Source organism: Bubalus bubalis, chromosome 9 (genome assembly GCF_019923935.1).
Source record: "Bubalus bubalis isolate 160015118507 breed Murrah chromosome 9, NDDB_SH_1, whole genome shotgun sequence".
Classification (NCBI taxonomy): Eukaryota; Metazoa; Chordata; class Mammalia; order Artiodactyla; family Bovidae; genus Bubalus; species Bubalus bubalis.
Window position 1 is genome coordinate 59,402,395 of NC_059165.1, and position 20,384 is coordinate 59,422,778.

The window sequence follows — 20,384 nt, forward strand, 5'->3', positions numbered from 1 at the left end:
AATTGCTGCTCAAAGTGGGCCCAGAGGGAGCTAGGAAGGGACCTGGGACCTCTAATCCTAACCAGGTTTGCTGGGGCCCTTACATTATGGCTGAGCTGGGAAGATCAACATTGAGGAGAACACTGGAGCCAAGGCATTTCTTTGAATGTTTACTAAGCAGTCAGAAAGTGACATTCTCCATTCCCCTGGCCCAGCCTCAGCTGTAACCAAGTGCCAGGGGTTGGGAGGAGTGCCTACAGACCAAAGAGAAAGTAGAGCTAAGGGCTTGGCAAGTTGCCCACTCCTATCCCTGGTCTAGCTGCCTCAGACCCAACATGGAGGCCCAGAACCAACATATCACCCCCTTCTGGATTAGATGAGGCCAGTAGGCCTTTGGATACCCCAGAGAAAGGAGGTAGCGGCAGCAGCGTGACGGGAGTCCTCTCATTCCACATGTGGTCATCTGCACTGGATTAGATGTCCATTCCAAACTGTTCATCATCTGGGGAGAGAAAGGGCAGGACTGGTTGCTGGGCTGGCAGTCTGTGGCTTCAGTGTTAGTTCAGACAGCCCCCTCAGAACTGACCCCCACCCCCAATCTACGTAATTGGGGCTTTTGGGTTCAAAGCCATATTAAGATTTTAGGGCCTGCTTTCCTTACCGGGTATCTCTTCCTCTGTCTCCTTCTGCTCCGTCAACTCCTCTAGCTTGGGGGGTGGGGCTGTTGGAGGCGCTGTGACCCCGGGAATCTGGGGGAGGCAGCAGGGAGGCCTCCGGGCAGTGGGCGAGTTCTTGCACTCCAGCAGGAACTTTAGGTCGTAGATGATCCTGGTGCCTGTCAAGGGGTAGGGGCTAGGTAAGAGGCAGGAGCTTGGGTACAAAGCTGTTTGGGACCCCAGACACAGGTCTTTTAGGTGCCAAGGGGTTACATCTCCCCTTTTCTTAAGGGCTATTGCTCTGCAGCCCAGTCAGGATCTCAGCTGACTAGCTCTCACAGCACTTGAAAGGCTTCTGGCCCTAACCAAGATGTATCTGAGCACCATAGAGCAAGTGGGGCATCCCAGCTGGTCTAGGCAGGGGCTTTTGGTTTAGGGGAGCTCCAGGAGCATCACCAGACTTGGAGCTCAAGAACTTCTGGAGGTTCCTGTCCTCTGCTGGCTCTGAACTTCACCTATTTGGTTCAAAAGGTAGGGCCTAGCCCTTCAGCCCCAGGTGGATGAGGAAGCCAAAGAACAGATGTGAAGGCTAGTGCTGCCACCTGGGCTTGGACAGGGAGGGGCAGTGCTCCTCCTGTGAAACCCAAGGACAGGCTCTTCTCATCCTGACCCCTCTCAAGTCCTGTTAGGCTCAGCTCAGCCCAGAGGACTTGGCCCCTGCCATGTCCTCACAAGGCCCTACCTCTTCTCACTCCTCCCCTTTGCCTGCGTGGCAGGAACCCCTAAGTAGGTATGATTCCAGGCTGCTCCACCAATCATGCACTAGGCAACCCAGCCAGCACAGCGGCCTAAAGCCCCTGCCCTGACTGCCCCCACCGCCAGCCCCTGATCCCCACCATTTGCAGCTTTGCAAAACCCAGTTGCTTCCTGCTGAGGCCACACAGCCAAGGGGCCAAAGCTCCTACTATAACTCCCAGGCAGCAATACTGGCAGGGGTGGGTGAACAAGGAGCCCAGAACCCAGGCCACAGTGATGATTTCCGCCCGGAGTCACCCGGAAAATAGGCAGAAGGCCATGTTGCATCACTTCGAAGTTTTAGGGAACCGGACATAGGTTCCAAGAACCCACCCTGCTAAAAGCTAAAATCTGCAAGGGGGCCTACACACAACTACAGGCCCGCACCTCCCTGCCCACGTCCCGCGACAAGCACATTCAGGCCTGCCTGCTGCCTGTCGACCCTGGCCCGGCCCTCTGACCTCCGGGGATTGCGGCGTATAGCGTGCCCCCGGCCCGCCCCCCACCCCCGGCGTGCTGCCGTAGCAGTCGGGCAGCCCTTCCCTGCCCCCATGAATCGGGCAGTTGGTGGATGAGGGCATAGCGAACGGAAAGAGCAGGAAGGCAGTGGCTGGTGCTGAGGACGCAGAGCGCAGTCTGTCGCGGACTCTGCCTACCATGTGCGGTCGCAGCCACAACACCGGGACGACGTCACGCCGGGGGCGGGCCGGCCGTCACTCAACCCGAAGATCACGCCCTACCCTCGCGGAAGCAAGCCCCAAACTCAGCGAAAGTTTGCGAGTGTCCCCGGACCTGCCCTGGCCTCCCGTTCCTCCTGGCCCTAAACAGGCCAGCCTGCTTTTGCCTATGAGCGCTGCAGCCGCACAGTCATTTACTATTTACTATTTCCAGCGGGTGCTGGGAACGCGTGAGGTATGGCACACGTTTTTTGCTTGTATTCATCCATTCCTCTCAACAGTTGGATAGTAAGACACTATTATTAGTTACAGTTACAAGTGAGGACACCAAAGCCCAGAGAGGTTACGTCATGGTTGGAAGTCATGGATCTTGTATTAGGAACAAGTATTCATACTTGAGTGTGTCTGATTTAAGTGTGTGCCCCTGAGCACAGCTATTATGCCCCCCATTAATCAGTTTCAGTACAGAGTTAAAGTGCCTTGATGGCCTGGTGCACAAACATTTGTTGTGGAATAAGTGGACTGATTAAAGGATGAATAAAGGTTGGAAGATACAATAGGTCTGTTCTTTGATCTCTGCCACAGCTAACCTCAGTTCAGTTCAATCTCTCAGTCGTATCTGATTCTGCGATCCCATGGACTGCAGCACGCCAGGCCTCCCTGTCCATCACCAATTCCCGGAGTCTACTCAAACTTATGTCCATTGAGTGAGTGATGCCATCCAACCATCTCATCCTGTCATCCCGTTCTCCTCCTGCCTTTAATCTTTCCTAGCTAACCTCACAACCTCAGAAAACTAAAGGGCTGGGGGCTGGAGAGGAGGGCTTGCTTTTTTAGCCCTCTGGCAACACAGAGTCTGGCTTTTTTTTGGCCAAGTCTCCAAGCATGTAGGATCTTAGTTCCTCAATCAGGGATGGTATTCAAGCTCCCTGCAGTGGAAGCACTGAAGTGTGGAGTCTTAACGACTGGCCCAAGAGTGGCCTCTTAAAGGATTTTTTGATGTAGGCATGGTGATGTGAAAGAAGGCATCAAAGAGATGGTAAGAGAGTAAGTACTAAATTGAGTATACTAAAAATCTCAACTTGATCTGGTTTGTTGTTTGGCTTCCTCAAAATCAGTATACCTTTCACCAGTGTCCCCCTTCTCCTCCAGCCAATTAATTATAGGCCACCTGATTTCATGCATTTATCAGTATTACTTCAGCTTTGGCTTCACCAAATTTTCCTTCAGCTCTGATTTCTTTACTTACTAAAAAAAAAAGTATTTTACAAGTCACTGCTTCTCAAATTTTACTGTACACATAAATCACCTGGAGATCTTACTAAAATGAAGATTCTGATACAGTAATTAGAACTTGAAATTCTAGGCTTTTAATAAAATCCCAGGTGATGCAGACCCTTCAGGTAGCAAGGATATGAATGTTTTATTGTTCCAAAAAGGCTTTTGAGCCTCTTATAAAGTGGTATATACCTGAAAGAAGTGTTTTAATAATAAGTGCTGGAGCATAAGGCTTGGGATCAGATTGTGAGGAACCGTCTATGATAACTCAACTTTTAAGCAAGGTAAGTAGTCTAATGAGGAGAGTGGGAGATGGGATGGAGAATAGTGAGACTGAAGGTGAAGACTCCAGCCTAGTGAAATGGGGTGGGCAAGAAGACAGTGGCTGTGAGGATGGAGAGAAGTGAAGGGGATCCAGATACACAGAGGATAAGGATAAGGTGACTGATTTAAGGGTAGGGTGGGAAGGAGATAAGCTAGGATAAGTCCCAGTCTTCTGACTTGAGAGTCTTCGTAGTTTATAGTACCAACTAATATAATAAGGTGGAGAAGGCAATGGCACCCCACTCCAGCACTCTTGCCTGGAAAATCCCATGGATGGAGGAGCCTGGTGGGCTGCAGTCCATGGGGTCGCTAAGAGTTGGACACGACTGAGCGACTTCACTTTGACTTTTCACTTTCCTGCATTGGAGAAGTAAATGGCAACCCACTCCAGTGTTCTTGCCTGGAGAATCCCAGGGGCAGGAGAGCCTGGTGGGCTGACGTTTATGGGGTCACACAGAGTCGGACACGACTGAAGTGACATAGCAGCAGCAATATAATAAGGAAAACAAGGGGAGGGGCATATTACTATATTGGGGAGTATATAATGTGTGTGGAATGTTCAGATGGAAAACACTGGAGAATGTTAAGTAAGGAGCCAGATGTACAGGTCTGAAGCTACAGAGGGAGAACTCTGGGCTAGTGATTCAGATTTGGGTGGAATAAAATCTAAGGCTGTGGGATGAGATTCCTTGGGGAGAAGATTCACCAAAAGAAGAGACCTGGGCACATCAACATTTCTTTAAGGGGTAGTGGAGGAAGAGGATTTCACCAAAGGAGACTGGGAAAGACCAGTGAGAGCAGAACAACTACGAGACAAGTGTCAAAGGCTGTCAAGAAGGATCAGTATGGAAGTGAGGTCTCCCGTCTATTAATCTCTTCTATAAAACAACAGCAGCAGTTACTACTACTATAAGACTACCACCAGAAGCTTACTTTTCTTGAGACACTGTGTGCTACAAGGGTTGGGGAACTAGAGAATAGGTAGTTGGATTTTAGAGAGAAAGCCAGATCCATTATCCATTCAACCTGCATGAAGGACCAAGAAAGATTTTAAATCAGAGGATTTTGTCAACACTTACTGACCATCAGAGTATAGGAGCTTTAAAAAGAAAAACAACTTAAACTCAGAGATCTGATTAAACCTGTAGGGAAATACTAGGTCTCTGCCACCAGGCAAATTACTGTGAACTAACATCAGTATCATTAAAATAAAACAGGAAGAGATGAAAAGCAATCACAAAATAGGTTTGCAATCTCATCATTAGATTTACAATCTTGTTTTCCAAATTAGGTCTTTAAGTGTAGGCTCCTGCCTTTATTGGATGTGGTCTTAACACACTTAAGTTTTGGATACTCAACCATTTCCTACTGGAGAGAGTGAAGGCAAAGTAACCTGTCAATAACATTGACACATGGTGACAAATCTTTGAGCATGAATAGAAAATGCAGCATTATTAGAGTCTCTCCCGCCAGGACAGGGTCCACTGGGAAGATGTCACAACCAGCCACATTTCTTGGTAGAAGAGCTCCAGGACCAGAGAACAAGATGTTCAGAAGCTGTTTTCATACAGTTTGTTTGCCTCTTCCTAGGTTTACAATGTGGTACAAAGGTCTTAAAACAGTGGGACAGAACTGTGTATACTAAGTAGTCCTCCCTGTCTGGCTTGAAACTCTAATATGATCAGCCTTTCCCCTTCTAAAAGCCACCTCAAACTAAGGATGGTACCTCCTATACTAATTTTGAGGTTGGGAAAGACTTGGTGAGAATTTACAAGATGGAAACTATAGTTCCAGGTCCTGAGATCTCTTACCTCTGGTTGGGAGAGGCCACCATTGGCTGTCCAACTCTCTTCTTCGGTCTGGTTAGCTGAGGTGATGAAATTTCCCCTTTGAGAGCAGGGACTGAAGGAAGCAGACTGGCCTATAAAAGGGCAAGTCAGCACACTGTAGCCACAATAGGTTTAAAGGGTCTTAAAAACATCAATACTGTTATCGGTGGTGGGATTTTATTTTATTGAACACTACTTGAAATGAGTAGGTTCAGAAACCTTGATGATACAGTTTTATTTCTTGAATGAGCTGTTATTCATAGGGTTTGATCTATGCCTTGGCAGGATGTTCTTTTTATTTTTTTCAGCAGGATGTTTCTTAATGACTTGAGGGCTCACTATGGGTGTGCAAGGTTTTCTTCTGCCTCCACTAAATCCCCAAAATCAATAATGGCTCTCACAACAGCAGGCTTTTGATTCCATGTAAGAACAAATAGTAGGGGCTCTCAAACCTCAGCAATGCATCAGCTTCTAGCAGTCCTATACCGCATATTCTCATTCATGAGACAAGTAAATCTGTTAGAACTAGGAGACCCTTTTGAGTTCAGTTATACTAAATTTCATTTTCAGATGAGGAAAGTGAAGCCCAGAGATGAGAAATGACTTGCCTAAGGTCACACAGTATTGAGTAACAGAAATGAAAAGAGAATTTAGTTTTCTGACACTTGTTCCACTCTACCCACTCTGCCTCCCCACAAATCCCTTGTATATTTGAAAATAATTAAGTTCTTACCTGAGCTAGGTTTAATCCAAGGTTCAGGTTGGTAAAATAGCAGTAAAGTAATGCCAGGAAGAGGCAAGACAGAGGAAGAAGAGATTATAGCAGGCAAAATGTAGTGGGGAGTAGGTTACTGGGATTCAAATAGAAAAGAAGGCAGTACAGATAAGAGGACAGGAAGGAGGGTATCCTAAATAGCTGCTACAAACTGCACAGCTGCTGTTTGTTCCTAATTCTCCTAGGGGGTTTCTTATAATTGTATCTTCTTCTTTTGGGTTCTAGTTCCTGACCTGAGATAAAGTTTCTCATTCTGTTGTCCTCAGGGTGTAGAAGATATTGGAAGAGCTCTTCCAAAAATTCAAATGTACTTTAATTAGTTAAGATAGAACACCACTTACTTTTTGTCCCACTGAATAGTTTACTTAATATTATCTCTCACTATATGTTTCATCAAGAGTAGTTCCATTCATTTCACTAATATTCAGTGATTTTTTTGTGGGGGGGTTGTTATTAGTGATAACTGGAAACAGCAAGATATGCAGGTGATCCTAGGGGTCCTTTGTTCTCCTCAAGGTGAGGAGGTTTCTTGAGACTACCTGATGTGGTTATTAAGCACTACAAAGGCAATAGCTTCAACACCAGTGATAGTTTCTAAATCCAATCAAAATAGAAAATAAGAAATCTTTCATATGTAATATAATATAGAAGACAAAAGAACCAGGTATGTCTAACATAGAACACCATGGTGTATCTCATCTAGTGGTGGCTCTAGGAGGAGGGCAGAGAAGATTAAGAACTCCTGTTGGTATGAGAGTAGAAAAGTGTTTCTCGTATGGCTGTGCTCCTAGTTACTATTTTTCTGTGCAAGCTACTTTGCCTCAAAGTGTGTTCTGGCTTCTCTATCAGTCTCCAACATTTTGTTTTCTTTTTTAGATTGCTTTTATCTAAGACCAAGTAATTCAACCACATTACAACATGAACAAGTTGATAACTGTTCTTTTCATTGGGATAGTTTTTTTCTTCTCTATTGCATCAGATTCTTGGCATAGCCTATAGTTTGGCCAAAGCAATCCATTCCAGGGTTCCTGAGTTTAGTTTGTTGACCATATTGGCTCTTCATGAAACTAAGCTCAGAATTAGTCACATATTTATAAACATTCAGCTGATTTGACAATACAACAGAATTACATGAGTCATCCCACCCCCTCCTATGTCCCAACTCAAAACTTAAACACCTATAACCAAAATAAATCTTTAGATTAAAAAGTCAGGAAGCACAAAAGGAGTCTGAAGGGTGATCTGGGTGTCTTAAGTTTGTTCAGTGTCATCTGACTGAAATCCTACTGTTCTTATTAACATATTCATGATCCATAAAGAGCTAAACCTTTTAATGGCCTATCTGCTAAAATCAGATAGGATACATTACAGGGGCTTGAAACATTCTCGCTTATAAAAATATATGCAAGAAAACCAAAGAACAAGGAATGTTTAACAGATTAAGTATACAACTTATTCTAAAAGTGCTTTTGCAAGGCAATCTAAGAATGAACTCTAAAGTGTAAAATGTGAGAAGACTATTACAAATATAACAACCTAGTTCAATATGATTGTGGATTGGGCAGTACCTGCATGACCACTGAAAGGATCACACCCCACTTCTAAACACTGTTCATCTTTTTATTGAATATTCTGGTAAATATTTCACATTAATACAGGCTACATTAAGTAGAGCCACTATATGACAAGAAATTTACTCAACTTTTTCCTTTTAAGTATGTAAACAATTGTACATGTATTTACCACCCTAAAAGGTTGAAATATGTAATCATCTAATTCTTTTCTGCATACAAGTAGCATTCAGTATGTTTAGCCCAAAGCACTAATTTCAAAATGGCTAAACTAACCAGAGAACATAATCAGGTGGTTAGGAAATCAATTTGTTCTTATACAATGGGCAATCAAATTTCCATTGCTAAAGCCTCAGAGAAAATTTCTTAGGCACATTAAAAAAAAATCCCCAGGGTTCTTCCAAGGTCAAAATTTCTCAAACAAGGCTAAAGAGTAAGACCTTCTAACTTAGTTGACATATTTGAGATGCATGTTTCCAATATGAGGTGCCCACGTGCCAGGCCAAATCTGAAAAGGGGGAGGAAAAATTGGAATTTCTAATTAGGAATCTTTAGACATTTACAAAACGAATATATAAATGCAATGGCAATTCACTGTTTCTGCCTAGAAAGAATACAGTACATGAAACAAAATGTTAAGTAGCATCATCTTGATATTGAAAAACTTAATTCAGATCAAGGTGGTAAGATGTCTTGACTTTTGATATTCAGAACTTGTATTACCCAAAGAATTAAAAGGATGACATGATAAATCTGAAAAATAAAAGAGCATTAAGTTCATTTTACCTGCTGGGCATCAGTGCATTCAGTTGAATTTTGAATAACTTTTATCATAGGGTTCCAAGAAGGATCTGGGTTGTGAAGTCCATTAAACAGAGGGCCTCCTGGAACTTCAGCAAGCTGAGGATGGGAGGGTATTATGGTGCCTCCATACATGGAAATTGGTAGACCCTAAAACAGCAGAATGGTGTAATCATGAAGTGACTGTAAATGATGATTCCATAATACCAGCATAGATCTCTCTCATTTCCCTTCATTCAAAGAACTCCAGAGTATGTACAGCACCACTGTACAGTCTTGAGAAACCGAAAGTAGTTATCTACATCAGCAACACATTTTCACTGATAATAGAGAAAACAACTAAACCCAATATTCAATGATTGGGAAATTTCCAATATTTTATGAACATATAATACCCCAACTTTCCCACATTTTAGATTTACTAAATGTAGCTTAGCTTGTGCTAAGAAAAGGGAATTCTACATGATAGCTTGCAGCCACAGTCTGGCTTTACGGCAACCTGGAAGCTCTCAGAGCAGACAAGAGCGCAATGGTGAGCTCAGAGCCAGCTTTCCAGAGAGGGAGAGGCCTCCCTTCTCAGCTGTGGCAGCCAGATGCAAAGCAGCAAAAGTCAAATCTTCCAGGTTTGGAAAGAAGATGGCAGCATCTTCAGGATAGTTCGAGGACAAACTAACATAAACAACATAACCCACTTTTGAAAATAGATAAAAGATCTGACAAATTCATAGAAACAAACTAGTTATAACCAAAAAGGAGAATTATTTCAGTACAAATTACTCCTTAACATGTGACTACATTGGCTGGCAAAGTGGTAAACAAGTTACAATGATGTTTGTCAACTCACTTTAGAAAAATCCACAAAACTGCTCGCCATAGGCTGATGAAAAATGTTAGAGGGGGCTACCATTCCAGAATCATCTCTCTCCATTGGCTGATGCTGAGAGAATGTGCTTGGGTCTGACAATTGTTGATGCATTGGATGGTTCCCTATCACAGACTGTGACCAACCTGATAACCCTTCTAGAAAAAAGAATTGAAATCAAGAGTTAGATATTTATCTGGATAAAATAACAAAACATTACCACTGGAGTTTTTCATACTAAATTTAATCAAAAGCATTCCTTTGATAGCTCAGGACACATTCATAAAAATCTTTGCAATCCAAAAAAAACCAAGTTCCTGTAACTGGATGTAGTCTTCGGAATATCCCAAACACTCTACCTTGTCCTTCAAAAGATTAAATGCTATCTGAAAGAAATCAAATGATTGTCCCATTCTCCAGTGAAAAGCTTAAGAGGGAAAGTAAGTATGCTTTGAATTTTTAATTTCTAATTAACTCTGTATTTATTACATTTATTACTATCATACACATTACATCTATTATTAATATATAACCCAAACTAACATTCCAGACTTTGAGACTGGACTGGGCTCCTCAAAGGTTTAAACAATCCTACTGGTTAAGTGTAGGAATTAAGCTTATTTAGATAAGGAACTAAGTTTAAAAGGCAAAATCTCACAATTTACTCAAGCTATCCCTCCAGACAGAGGGCACTATAACCGTACCTGACATGGCATTGACACCAAATGACCAGATTCCACTGTGTCCAACAGGAGCGACAAAACCGGTTCCCACAGGGGCTTGTGCGACAGACCCTCCTTGTCGAATTCGGGCTAGTCTCTCTGTTCCAATGGGGGGAGGGATTTTTCGATCCTGACTGGCACTGCCTCCTTTTGGTTGGCCCAATGTTGGCGGGGCAGAAGTGGCTGAAAGAGGTGAAGATGATCCCGAAGAAACAGATGGAATAGGAGAGTCACCTGGTGGCAAAATATTTCTCTATTGTTTTATTACATATAAAAATTCAAATTATAAAAATATGAGAAACCTTGTTGGAAAGATCTATTCCACAATACAGGTTCTGGAAAGAAAATTTTCATTTTGCAAGATCATTCAAATGAAAATATATGAGTTATGTATACATTATCTTATACTACTACTGCCTGAAGCAAGTACAAATAGTCTAAATTTTTTTTTTTTAATTGAACTGAACAAGGCTAGAAAGGAAGAAGGCCGTATTTATTCTTGCTGTAGTTCTTTTGTCAAAGGACCAATATTCACTGACTACCTCATGATGCTCATTAAAAAAAAAAAATCAAATCCTGTTCACATCCTTTTAGAACTTCATCTATTCTAAATATTGAAATAAGTCAGAACAGAGGAATATTTTTACTTATAAATGGCAATACAGTTTCCTCAAATGTAAAAATAAATGAGGAATCATACCAAACTGATTAGATATTTAAATACAACCATTTCACAATACTGTCGTCAAAGCATCTTATAAAATTACTTCCCTTTTTTTTTTCTCTTTTTTTTTTTACTCAAGGCAGATATACTGAATGAGTTAATAACAAATGATGCTTAGATTGGTATAAAGTAACTAGATCCTTAGATGGTGGTTTGGATACTAAAAGAGGTGACTCTTGATAAAAATGCCGTGGTTCATCAGAAAATAGAGGATACAAAAAAGCTGAACTCAAACCAAGAAGGTAAGCAGATTCTTCCTCAGTTTCTCTCTTTTCTTTGTACCTCTTTTCTTGATCCAAGTCTCAGTGTAACTTCAAATCTGGCTTGAAAGAATAGCCTGACCCTTCTCAAGTTTTCTATCCTATAAATGACTGATAATTTTTGACATGACTGCGATACAAACCTTGAGTATTTGCATATAACTTAGATTACTTAAAATTACAATATGGTGTTCCCTATAACAAATAATTTAATAACTTATTAGAGATTCTTTGGGATGATTTCCTCCAGGATTCCTACATGAGTTTGAGGCGCTTGTCCAAGGGTGGGGAGAAAAATGTTGTCTGTTGAAACTAGGGGTCCCAACAGGAGCTGGCCCTTGCAGGAAAACCCGAGTTCCAGGTATGCTGGAAAAACTTGTCAGAGGAGCAGAAGAGGAAGATGGGGAGCTGCCTGATGGGTCAATGGACGGTAATCCTGAAATAAAACAGGTCCAAGAAATCAAATTAGCTAAGGCTTTAAAAAATGAAAGTCCAAAGTTTACTTAATTCCTCTTTAAAAAAGAAGAAAGCACACAGTTTATTCTGTGGATCACAGCAACAAGAATCCATTTATACCACACTGTATGTCCCAAACCCATTTTTTTTTCTTGCAGTCGAGAAGAATACCTCAGGTGACACTAGATATAGAAAGTCCAGTGTTTAGGAATGGCAGTCACCTGGAGTATGTTTCAGATAAATCTCAAAGCCTTCATTGGAGGGGATATGAAATGACAACATGTTGTGACTAAGTGTTACCTATTACTTGGAAGAACAGCTGTTCATCTCTATAGTCATTCCCTATGCAAAATGAATAGCAAAATCTACCAATTTTTTTCTTTCTGACAACGAGGAAAAGCATACTATTAAACTAAAGATAATTTCAGAACTCCATCTTACCAAAAAAAGAAAATCAAAAGTTGCAAACTACATCAAGATTTCTATCAATATCTAGTTTATATAAGTCTGAATTTGATAGTCTTCTCAAATTCCATTGCTTTCTCTGGAGAATGTAGTAGGGAAAGAGGGCAAGGATCTGGAAAAGGATTATAGGTGCTCATTTCATTTCAGGAAAAAGTAGTTAACATCAACATAAAAAATTTAAAATTCTCAGGCAGGTCTTTAGTATATTCACTGGGTTGTGCAACCATCACCATAGTCAATTTTAGAACATTTTTGTCCACGCTAAAAGAAAATGTATTACCTATCACTCTCCATCCTCCTTTACCTGATCCATATCTGAACCTTTAAGCAACTACTAACATATTTTTTTCTCTCTAGATTTGCCTATTCTAGAAATTTCATATAAAAAGAATTATACAATATGTGGTCATTTGTGACTGGCTTCTTTCACTTAGCAAAATGGTTTCAAAGTTTATCTATGTTGTAGCACAAATAACTACTCCATTTCTTTTACTTTATCTCATAATATCGAATATACATTATGCTGAGAATAATATCTTATTATATAGATACACCACATTTTGTTTTCCATTCATCAATTGATGGACATTGGATTGTTTCCACTTTCTGGCTATTATGAATGGTGTTGCCATGAGGACACCAGTTTTTGTGTAGGCATATGTTTTCTCTTGGGTATACCTAGGAGAAGAATTACTGGATCATATGGTAATCCTTTTTAATTTCTTAAGGAACTATTTTTCCAAAGTGGCTGTAACATTTTAAATTTCTGCCAGCAGAGTTTGAAAGTTCCAATTTCTCTACATACTTTCTTGTCTTTTGACAGAAGGTCAACGAAAGAAACCACCCAGGCAGTTAAGAAATGAAGCCAAGCTTAATCAATCCTGGACCCTGGAATGAAGGTCAAGGATTAATGCTTGCTTTAAAAAAAAATTTTTTTTTAAATTAGTAATAAGTAATTTTGATGTTACAGATCTGAATAATAAGGATCCCAAACCTGGTTTACTACCAAATTAGATGGATGATTTCCTTGACTTTCTATTTTCCAGCCATTCATAATCTGCACATCTTCTGGGATATAGTATTAGAGTGCAAAGAGCTCAAACACTGGAATATGAAAGATCTCAAGCTCAACTCTAGCTAAGGCATCTAAATTCACGTATTAGTTACTGCCAGTCACGTGAAGGACTAATTTAAAAATTAATTAAATTTTACCACAGTCTGAGCATTGGCAATGAGCTCTTCTTTCATCCTGGGGCCTCTGAAAACTTTATTAGTTTTGACCAAAATGAAAAGTTAAAATAGCACCTATTTATAGAAAAAAAAAAATCCTGGAGAATAATATTTTTGGACCACAGATGGTCTTATGTAATATTTATTTTTATTTGAAAGATGATATAACAGCTATGTTTTCCTGAAAAGTAAATGGAAACGTATCTGATAGAAATGCTAAGGCTCACAAATTTTAGTAAACTCACAAATTTTAAACAACTTAGATCAGTTTATAATTAATAAAATGGAAATGGGCTCTGGGAAGTTTTCCAACTGGAAAATAAAAGCTAAATAAGTGGCACTATCACTTCTTACCCCCATTCTAGGTCAGCCACAATTTCTAATTTGTTTTTTACCATTTATTAGAGCAGATTGGACTAAATCAGAGCATTATAGAGCAAACTGGAACAAAATTTTGGCCTTTAGACTCTGGAAAATAGATTCTGGCTTTCCAAATATCTCTGAGCCACCACTAGCCTCTTATCTTTCCAAATCTTTCTTACACTGCCTCAGTAGCTAATTTCTAATTTCAAGGAACAAAGAGCTGATTTGAAATTGTTTTTTAAAAGTAAGAGCGCATACACGACTGGATCTCTTCAAGCAGCTCCATCTACTATAAACAAGATGGGTTAAGACATCATTTAATATTCATTCTGAGCACCCATGACTGAAAACAAAGAATGTAGATTATGAATTGTAACCCAACATTTTTAAATCTAAGAAATGCAAACACTCACTTTGATTTAAAAAATGTCTGTGAATTTGGAACCCTTGAAGCATCCTATGGGTCCCTTTTATGAATATCTTATATCAATTCTAAGAAAATGAACTGACATAAGGTGTAACTGCCTTGATAACAGGTACCGAGAGATCATAAAAAAGAATATAAAGAGTTCAAATTTGAGTGACTAACCTACAACTAGTTTTTTGTCCACTCAATCAGCAGTCATTAAGGGGTCTTTACTGTTTATGATAACACCCTTATTTCTTCATGATCATGCAATACATATTATGCATAAAATAAATGCTTTATTATCTTTGGAAGGTTAGATTATGCTGTTAAAGCCCCAAATTGCGCAGTCATGATAGTTACAATAACTTACCAACTGGACTAGTAGAAACTCGCTGGGAAGGTGATCTGAAGCCAGGTGCCTTGGAATTGTCAGGGTGCACGTTCTCCAAGTGTCCAAGTACAGAGCTACCCAGAAATGCTGACTGAACAGTGAAAGAGGCATCTGCAGCAACTCGTGAGGACAGAGGACCATCTCCCCAACCCTGGTTAGCTGGCACCTGACTGCTATCAAAGAGACTACTGAAGTGATTGAAAAGTGTGGCCGGGCCAAACGTAGGTGGCAAAGATTTATTTGCTGGGTTAATGTGCATCTGAGAACCATTCATAATGTTCATGGCTGAAGAAAGCTGCACTGTAGCTGGTGGGCCTTGAGGTGGTGTTAAAGGAACTGGATTTGTAACAAAAATGGACTGGGGATCCTGGTGTATAGTTGCATTTGGTACCACTGAGTAGAAAGAACCTCTGGGTTGCAATCGATGAGAAACTCGAGGTGCTGGTACAGCTAACTGAGGTAAATTACTGGTATCCTGATTATCAGCAGCAACCAATCTAGGTGATGCCAAAGTCAATGGAGCAGGTTCTGAATTAGATGCAAAAGGCATTGACATAGGACTTAAATCAGACACATTGGATGGCTGTGCTTCCTCCGGTGTGTTATTGGACGGAGGAGTGGGACTACCAGATGGGTGAGCTTCTGGAGCTCCTGGGGTGTTGCTGGCAGAGCTACTGCAGCTGTTGGCAGTTGAAGAGGGGGGACACAGGTTTGCCGTGGACTGGTCCTGTGTGGACAGTTTCTCTTTGGGGGTGGGCATGGCAGAGAAAGACTCCATCTTTTGTGAAGAAAGCTGTGCTTGAGAAGTACTTGCAGGCAGAAATGTGGTGGGAACTTGCCCACTAGTGATAGGTGCAGAGGAGACTGAAGGCAGGGAACTACAAGTGCTTGTCATAGAAGTAATCACTGTTGCTGGAGGGCTTGTCTTAGGCACACAGGCAAACAGCTGCTTTCTGACTGATGAAGGAGTCCGGGTATTAGTCACACACAGTTGCTGACTGGCAGCAACTACAGAAGAGACAGTGATAGGGCAACTGGCAGTAGCTAGTCCAGTAGACTCTGACGGTAGAACAGTTCCGTTCTGGTTAGGTAGACGGCCTGTATTATTATGCTTTGGAGAGCTGTTTGTGTTGCCAGGATTCACAGGTCTCACTGGGAATGGTCCCCAAGTGTTAGGAGAGGGTGAGAAGGTTCCTCCAAACTGGGCCATGGGTAAGCGAGGATGCCGAATCTGTTGCATGGTTTGAGCAGCCAACAGGGCAAAATGCGGGTGGGGATAAGCTAAGGGGAGAGAAACTGGGAAAGAAGAACGTACATTTGCTGGAACGTTCTTATTAAGTTTATTAGTGGGCTGGAACGTAGATAATGTTGTTGCCTGTGAAGTTACAAGACTTGGAGCACCCAAGGGAAATGCATTTTTACTGGAAGCTGCTGTGGTGCCTACTCCAGATGAGAAGTTTGCATGAATGGCTTTGATGCTGGCAGGTGTTCTGATATGGTTTTTAGGAATCAAGTCTTCCAGTTCCTTAGCAGGATCTTGAATAAGTGCATTAATAAGTTGAACTGCAGATCTTGTTGATTCTGTACCACCCCTGGGGAGAAAACAAACAAAAAACAAAACAAGATCAAAATCATAAAAAACTAGGTAATCCTTACCACGAAATAAAATTCTGATTGTACCATGGCTAAGAAAAATGTGCTTCTAATACAGTTTAACTTCCTCACAGAACTAACTAAATATATATATATATTTCATAATCACCTAATTGTGATCATTCTCTCGCCATTCTTATCTTTTTGTTTATCCACATCAATGTGGGCACCAGTAACATCTTGAATTGCAGTGATGTTGCATCCTCCTCTTCCCATTATTCTGGAAACCACTGAGGCTGGAACAGATAATTTTTTTGACCTATAAAATGAAGACCACATACATGAGCATATGAAATCAAAATATTTATTAAAAAAACAGGTCTCAAAAAAAAAAAAAAAAACATGTCTCAGTAAGTATGTTCATGAATATCTGGAGAATAGTATTTATCAAACCTTAAAGAGGAAGTTATTAGAAGCTTTTATTTAGAAACTGACCTCTTATTATACTGAATTTAATTTGGTAAAGATGAAAAACACATTGCCATTTGAAAAAAATTATACTTAAGTCACTCATGATCTCAGCATTCAAACTATCACATGTTAACTGAATGGCAATGATCATATATACTGATACTTTCAAAATTAAAATAATGCATACCACATTGTTAAACTCTATATGAAAATGAGTACAGGCAGGTTATCAGTTTCAACGACTTTACTAAGCAATAAGCCTCGGAGTTGAATTACATAAAAAGCAATTCACAAGTGTGTGAATTCCACTTGTGTGAGGCATGCGAAGAGTTGATTCATTGGAAAAGACCCTGATGCTGGGAGGGATTGGGGGCAGGAGGAGAAGGGGACGACAGAGGATGAGATGGCTGGATGGCATCACTGACTCGATGGACGTGAGTCTCAGTGAACTCTGGGAGTTGGTGATGGACAGGGAGGCCTGGCGTGCTACGATTCATGGGGTCGCAAAGAGTCGGACACGACTGAGCGACTGATCTGATCTGATCTGAGGCAAGTGGAACTAGAGAGAACACCAGAGGCTGACACTGGGATCTGACAAGATGGCCTGGGTCTCTTGCAGGATTATCGTGGAAACTCAGTGTTTGCTGGCAGAACCAAAGGAAAGCAACATCCATTTTTTTCATGTGGTCACTGCTGACTGTCAAGATTCCCCCCTTGAAGATTCCACCCTCAAACTTTGAACTATACCGTCCAGAAGAATACCCAGTTGCAGACTCTAAAATACATTTCATGATCAAAATTTAATATCCTAATGTAGACAAACTGGGAAGACTATATTTAGACATTTTGAAAGCTAGAGCATACACTAGGCCATAAATAATATAATACTTAAATCAATCTAATTATTAAGTGCACATCATTTCTCCTGTTCTGTCAAGACTTCTTCCTTTTTTGTTTGCTTCTAATGGACAAAAAGTCTTAGAAAAATTATACAATAAAACTTCAGACATCTTAGTCCTTTGGTGATTAAGTGCACACAAGTAAATCCGTGTCTTGTTCTAATTCCCTGTTGTAAAGCATGAGCAGAGGCTTGAAATACCTTCTGGATTGTGTGAAACATTTTAAAGCACTGGTCCCCCTCTGTTTTTATTCATCATGGTTTAAGTATAAAGCAGTGTGAATAAAGGGAGTTGTCAAAGTTAGCTGCAGGGGTGTTTCTATTTGTCTTTATTTTTTTGAGGGAGAAGGAAGTTTTACTTTTATGAGCTCTTTCCCCACCTTTTACGGTGATCTAACTGCATTAGTTAAAAGTAGACAACGATTCTTTAGTGAACTCTAACATTATGTAGATGAACAAACTTGTCTGACTCAAAATGGGACCATTAAACAATATCATAGCCCTAATAACATTGTGACTTTGCTGTCAAGTGAATCTCTCTTAAGAAGTTTGTGACCTTTTTGTATGATTTGTCTGTAAACTGTTATATCTTATGCTTTAATAAAGTATTTTTTGTTTTTCCTAAAGCCAACATTTCTGGTATCATATAAAATATACATATAAAATTTACATACTGTTTCTAATTTTGCTTTAGTCCACTCTGGATATAGTATGGCATTATAGTTGAAAATAATAGTCACATTCAAATTACTCATTAATTAACTGGGTAACCATCTCACAATAGGAGAAAACGAGGAGATAAGTTAAAAAGATGAGACTAATTGCACTTACCTTCGGACAACTTCTTTCCATCCTTCCTCTCTTTTTTGCCCCCTTTTAGGGCTAGTCAGATTCAGCTTTATGTTTGGAGAACTTAATGGCAATGACACTGACTTGTAGGTTGTTGATAAGGAATTAGGATTCACTTCGCCTTCAAGTCTAAGAGAAATATCAAATCCAATAAAAGATAAATTTTAAGATAGAAACTCAAGAGATTTGCTGAAATATTTGAATTTAAATTTGGCACATCAAATTATTAACAATTCAGAAAAATAGAAATAGGGCAAAGAGTCCATCATTTATTTTAGTATTAAAATGGATTCAGAAGCCAAAAGGACTATATATAATCAATAAAAATGACATAATTAAAGTAAAACCAAGGTATGCTAACATTTTCAACTTCAAAATTAAATCTTAAAAGTTCTAATAATTTCCTTTCATAACTAGCACACAATTAGGAGGACACCGGTTTTAAATGTTTCAGTTTTAAATGTTGAAGACAGATAATGTGGTCGACTTAAATTATTTAACACAACTTGTGTTATTTCAAGTTCTTGTGCCAGGTATGCAAAAGGAAAGGTAGGTACAGAGTTAACAAGTCAGAAAATTTTACCGTGTCGGAGTTTTGGAAGCAGCGGTACTTGTCTTTTCCTCCTGGGAATGGAGTAGCAGTGGGGGGTATCTCCTATCACTAGAGGAATTCACATCCATAGTGAAATTTAATTCTTGGCTTTTACCACCACTGCTACTCTCACTGTTGCAATCTGTGCTGTCCAAGTTATCTGAATCACTATTCCCACCTGCACCACCACCTTTGCTTTCTCCGTTTACTTTATTCTTATCTGCCTTTTGCTGTGCTAAGGATATATGTTGTTCTGGTAATATTAAATGTGCAGTGGGAGGATTCTCTTTGGTTTTGTTCTTCTTATTTTTCCGGTTGGTGCTAGGAGTTGTCACAACATTGGCCCTTTTTTTCCCAAACACATTTGTGAATGTTGCAGATGTTGCAGAGATTCCAATTGTGGTAGTGGTAGTCGCACTAGGAGGTTCTATGGGAACTTCTTGCTCCACTGTAAAAAAGGATATAAATCACACTGAGAGCCATGGATCTCAAAACAAATTGTGACAGAATATACCTAATAATTAATAATTCACTCTTAGTCATAATTTCCTTTTATCAGTATTCACTAGTAAATAAACAAATCTTTACAGCTGTGAGAATGAAAGTATCATATTTTGATGTCTAACTCAGTACAAAACATTAACAGTCTTAAAGCTTTGAAATGCTAGTCTCATGAACTAACCATAAATCACAATACAGATTGGATTTAAGAAGTTTTTAAAATAGCATTTTAGAATTAGAATTCAAATAGAGCAAAATCATTTGCCTATTACGATAACTGCCAGACTGTACAATAAACAATTCTTTGAGAGTAATGGGCCCCAGTGCTATATAGCTTCAACACTAAACCTTAGTTAACTGAGGAACTAGACCTCTCCCCAGTTTCTAACTGGGGAATGAGAGAGTAAGGAAGAACCTGAAGAAAAGCTGGCAAACCTCTTATGGTATCACTTTAGGACATACATAATGTTTTTACAGGGAACTTAAATTACACCTGAATGTCTTCCCCTTCTGTTTGTCTATGTCACTTTACAATGTGAAATATTGAATACAGAAGTCAACTGTCAATTTCAGATTAAAGTAATTGAATATTTAACTAGAATTAGTTTTAAGAGCAAAAAGCACTCAAAAATGAAGCTGCTGCTGCTGCTGCTGCTGCTGCTAAGTCGCTTCAGTCATGTCTGATTCTGTGCAACCTCATAGATGGCAGCCCACCAGGCTCCCCTGTCCCTGGGATTCTCCAGGCAAGAACACTGGAGTGGGTTGCCATTTCCTTCTCCAATGCTTGAAAATAAAAAGTGAAAGTGAAGTCGTTCAGTCGTGTCCGACTCTTAGCAACGCCATGGACTACAGCCCACCAGGCCCTCCGTCCATGGGATTTTCCAGGCAAGAGTACTGGAGTGGGGTGCCGTTG

General features: G+C 40.3%; 2 protein-coding genes across 4 annotated transcripts in view; both read right to left on the reverse strand.

Annotated features, from left to right (window-relative positions):
* Positions 1-136: 136 nt before the first annotated feature.
* Positions 137-2,079, reverse strand: EIF4EBP3 (eukaryotic translation initiation factor 4E binding protein 3). Its single transcript, XM_044947581.1, has 3 exons — positions 1,818-2,079; positions 641-814; positions 137-481 (listed from the first exon to the last, which is right to left on the reverse strand). Exons 1-3 carry the CDS (start codon positions 1,981-1,983, stop codon positions 453-455), a joined length of 369 nt encoding a protein of 122 aa, XP_044803516.1. The 5' UTR covers positions 1,984-2,079; the 3' UTR covers positions 137-452.
* Positions 2,080-7,919: 5,840 nt separating this feature from the next.
* The window catches only part of LOC102409452 (ankyrin repeat and KH domain-containing protein 1), a 104,772-nt gene continuing 92,307 nt past the window's right edge, over positions 7,920-20,384 (reverse strand). The window contains exons 27-35 of one of the 3 annotated variants that reach the window (XM_025292570.2): positions 18,962-19,418; positions 18,361-18,507; positions 16,330-16,479; positions 14,547-16,159; positions 11,471-11,689; positions 10,252-10,503; positions 9,530-9,705; positions 8,671-8,835; positions 7,920-8,392 (exon numbers count right to left, since the gene is read on the reverse strand). In XM_025292570.2, the coding sequence (XP_025148355.2) occupies positions 8,333-8,392; positions 8,671-8,835; positions 9,530-9,705; positions 10,252-10,503; positions 11,471-11,689; positions 14,547-16,159; positions 16,330-16,479; positions 18,361-18,507; positions 18,962-19,418 (3,239 nt within the window). In that variant the 3' untranslated portion in view covers positions 7,920-8,332. The remainder of the gene's footprint in view (positions 8,393-8,670; positions 8,836-9,529; positions 9,706-10,251; positions 10,504-11,470; positions 11,690-14,546; positions 16,160-16,329; positions 16,480-18,360; positions 18,508-18,961; positions 19,419-20,384) is intronic. The other 2 variants (XM_006070779.3, XM_025292571.2) reach the window with 2 other exon arrangements.

Coding starts and splice junctions, on each gene's coding strand:
- EIF4EBP3 (XM_044947581.1), bottom strand. CDS start 1,983: ATGGGGGCAGGGAAGGGCTGCCCGACTGCTACGGCAGCACGCCGGGGG. Junction 815..1,817: donor CGCGGGACGTGGGCAGGGAG/GTGCGGGCCTGT, acceptor ACCCCTTGACAG/GCACCAGGATCATCTACGAC. Junction 482..640: donor GACAGAGGAAGAGATACCCG/GTAAGGAAAGCA, acceptor TTCTCTCCCCAG/ATGATGAACAGTTTGGAATG.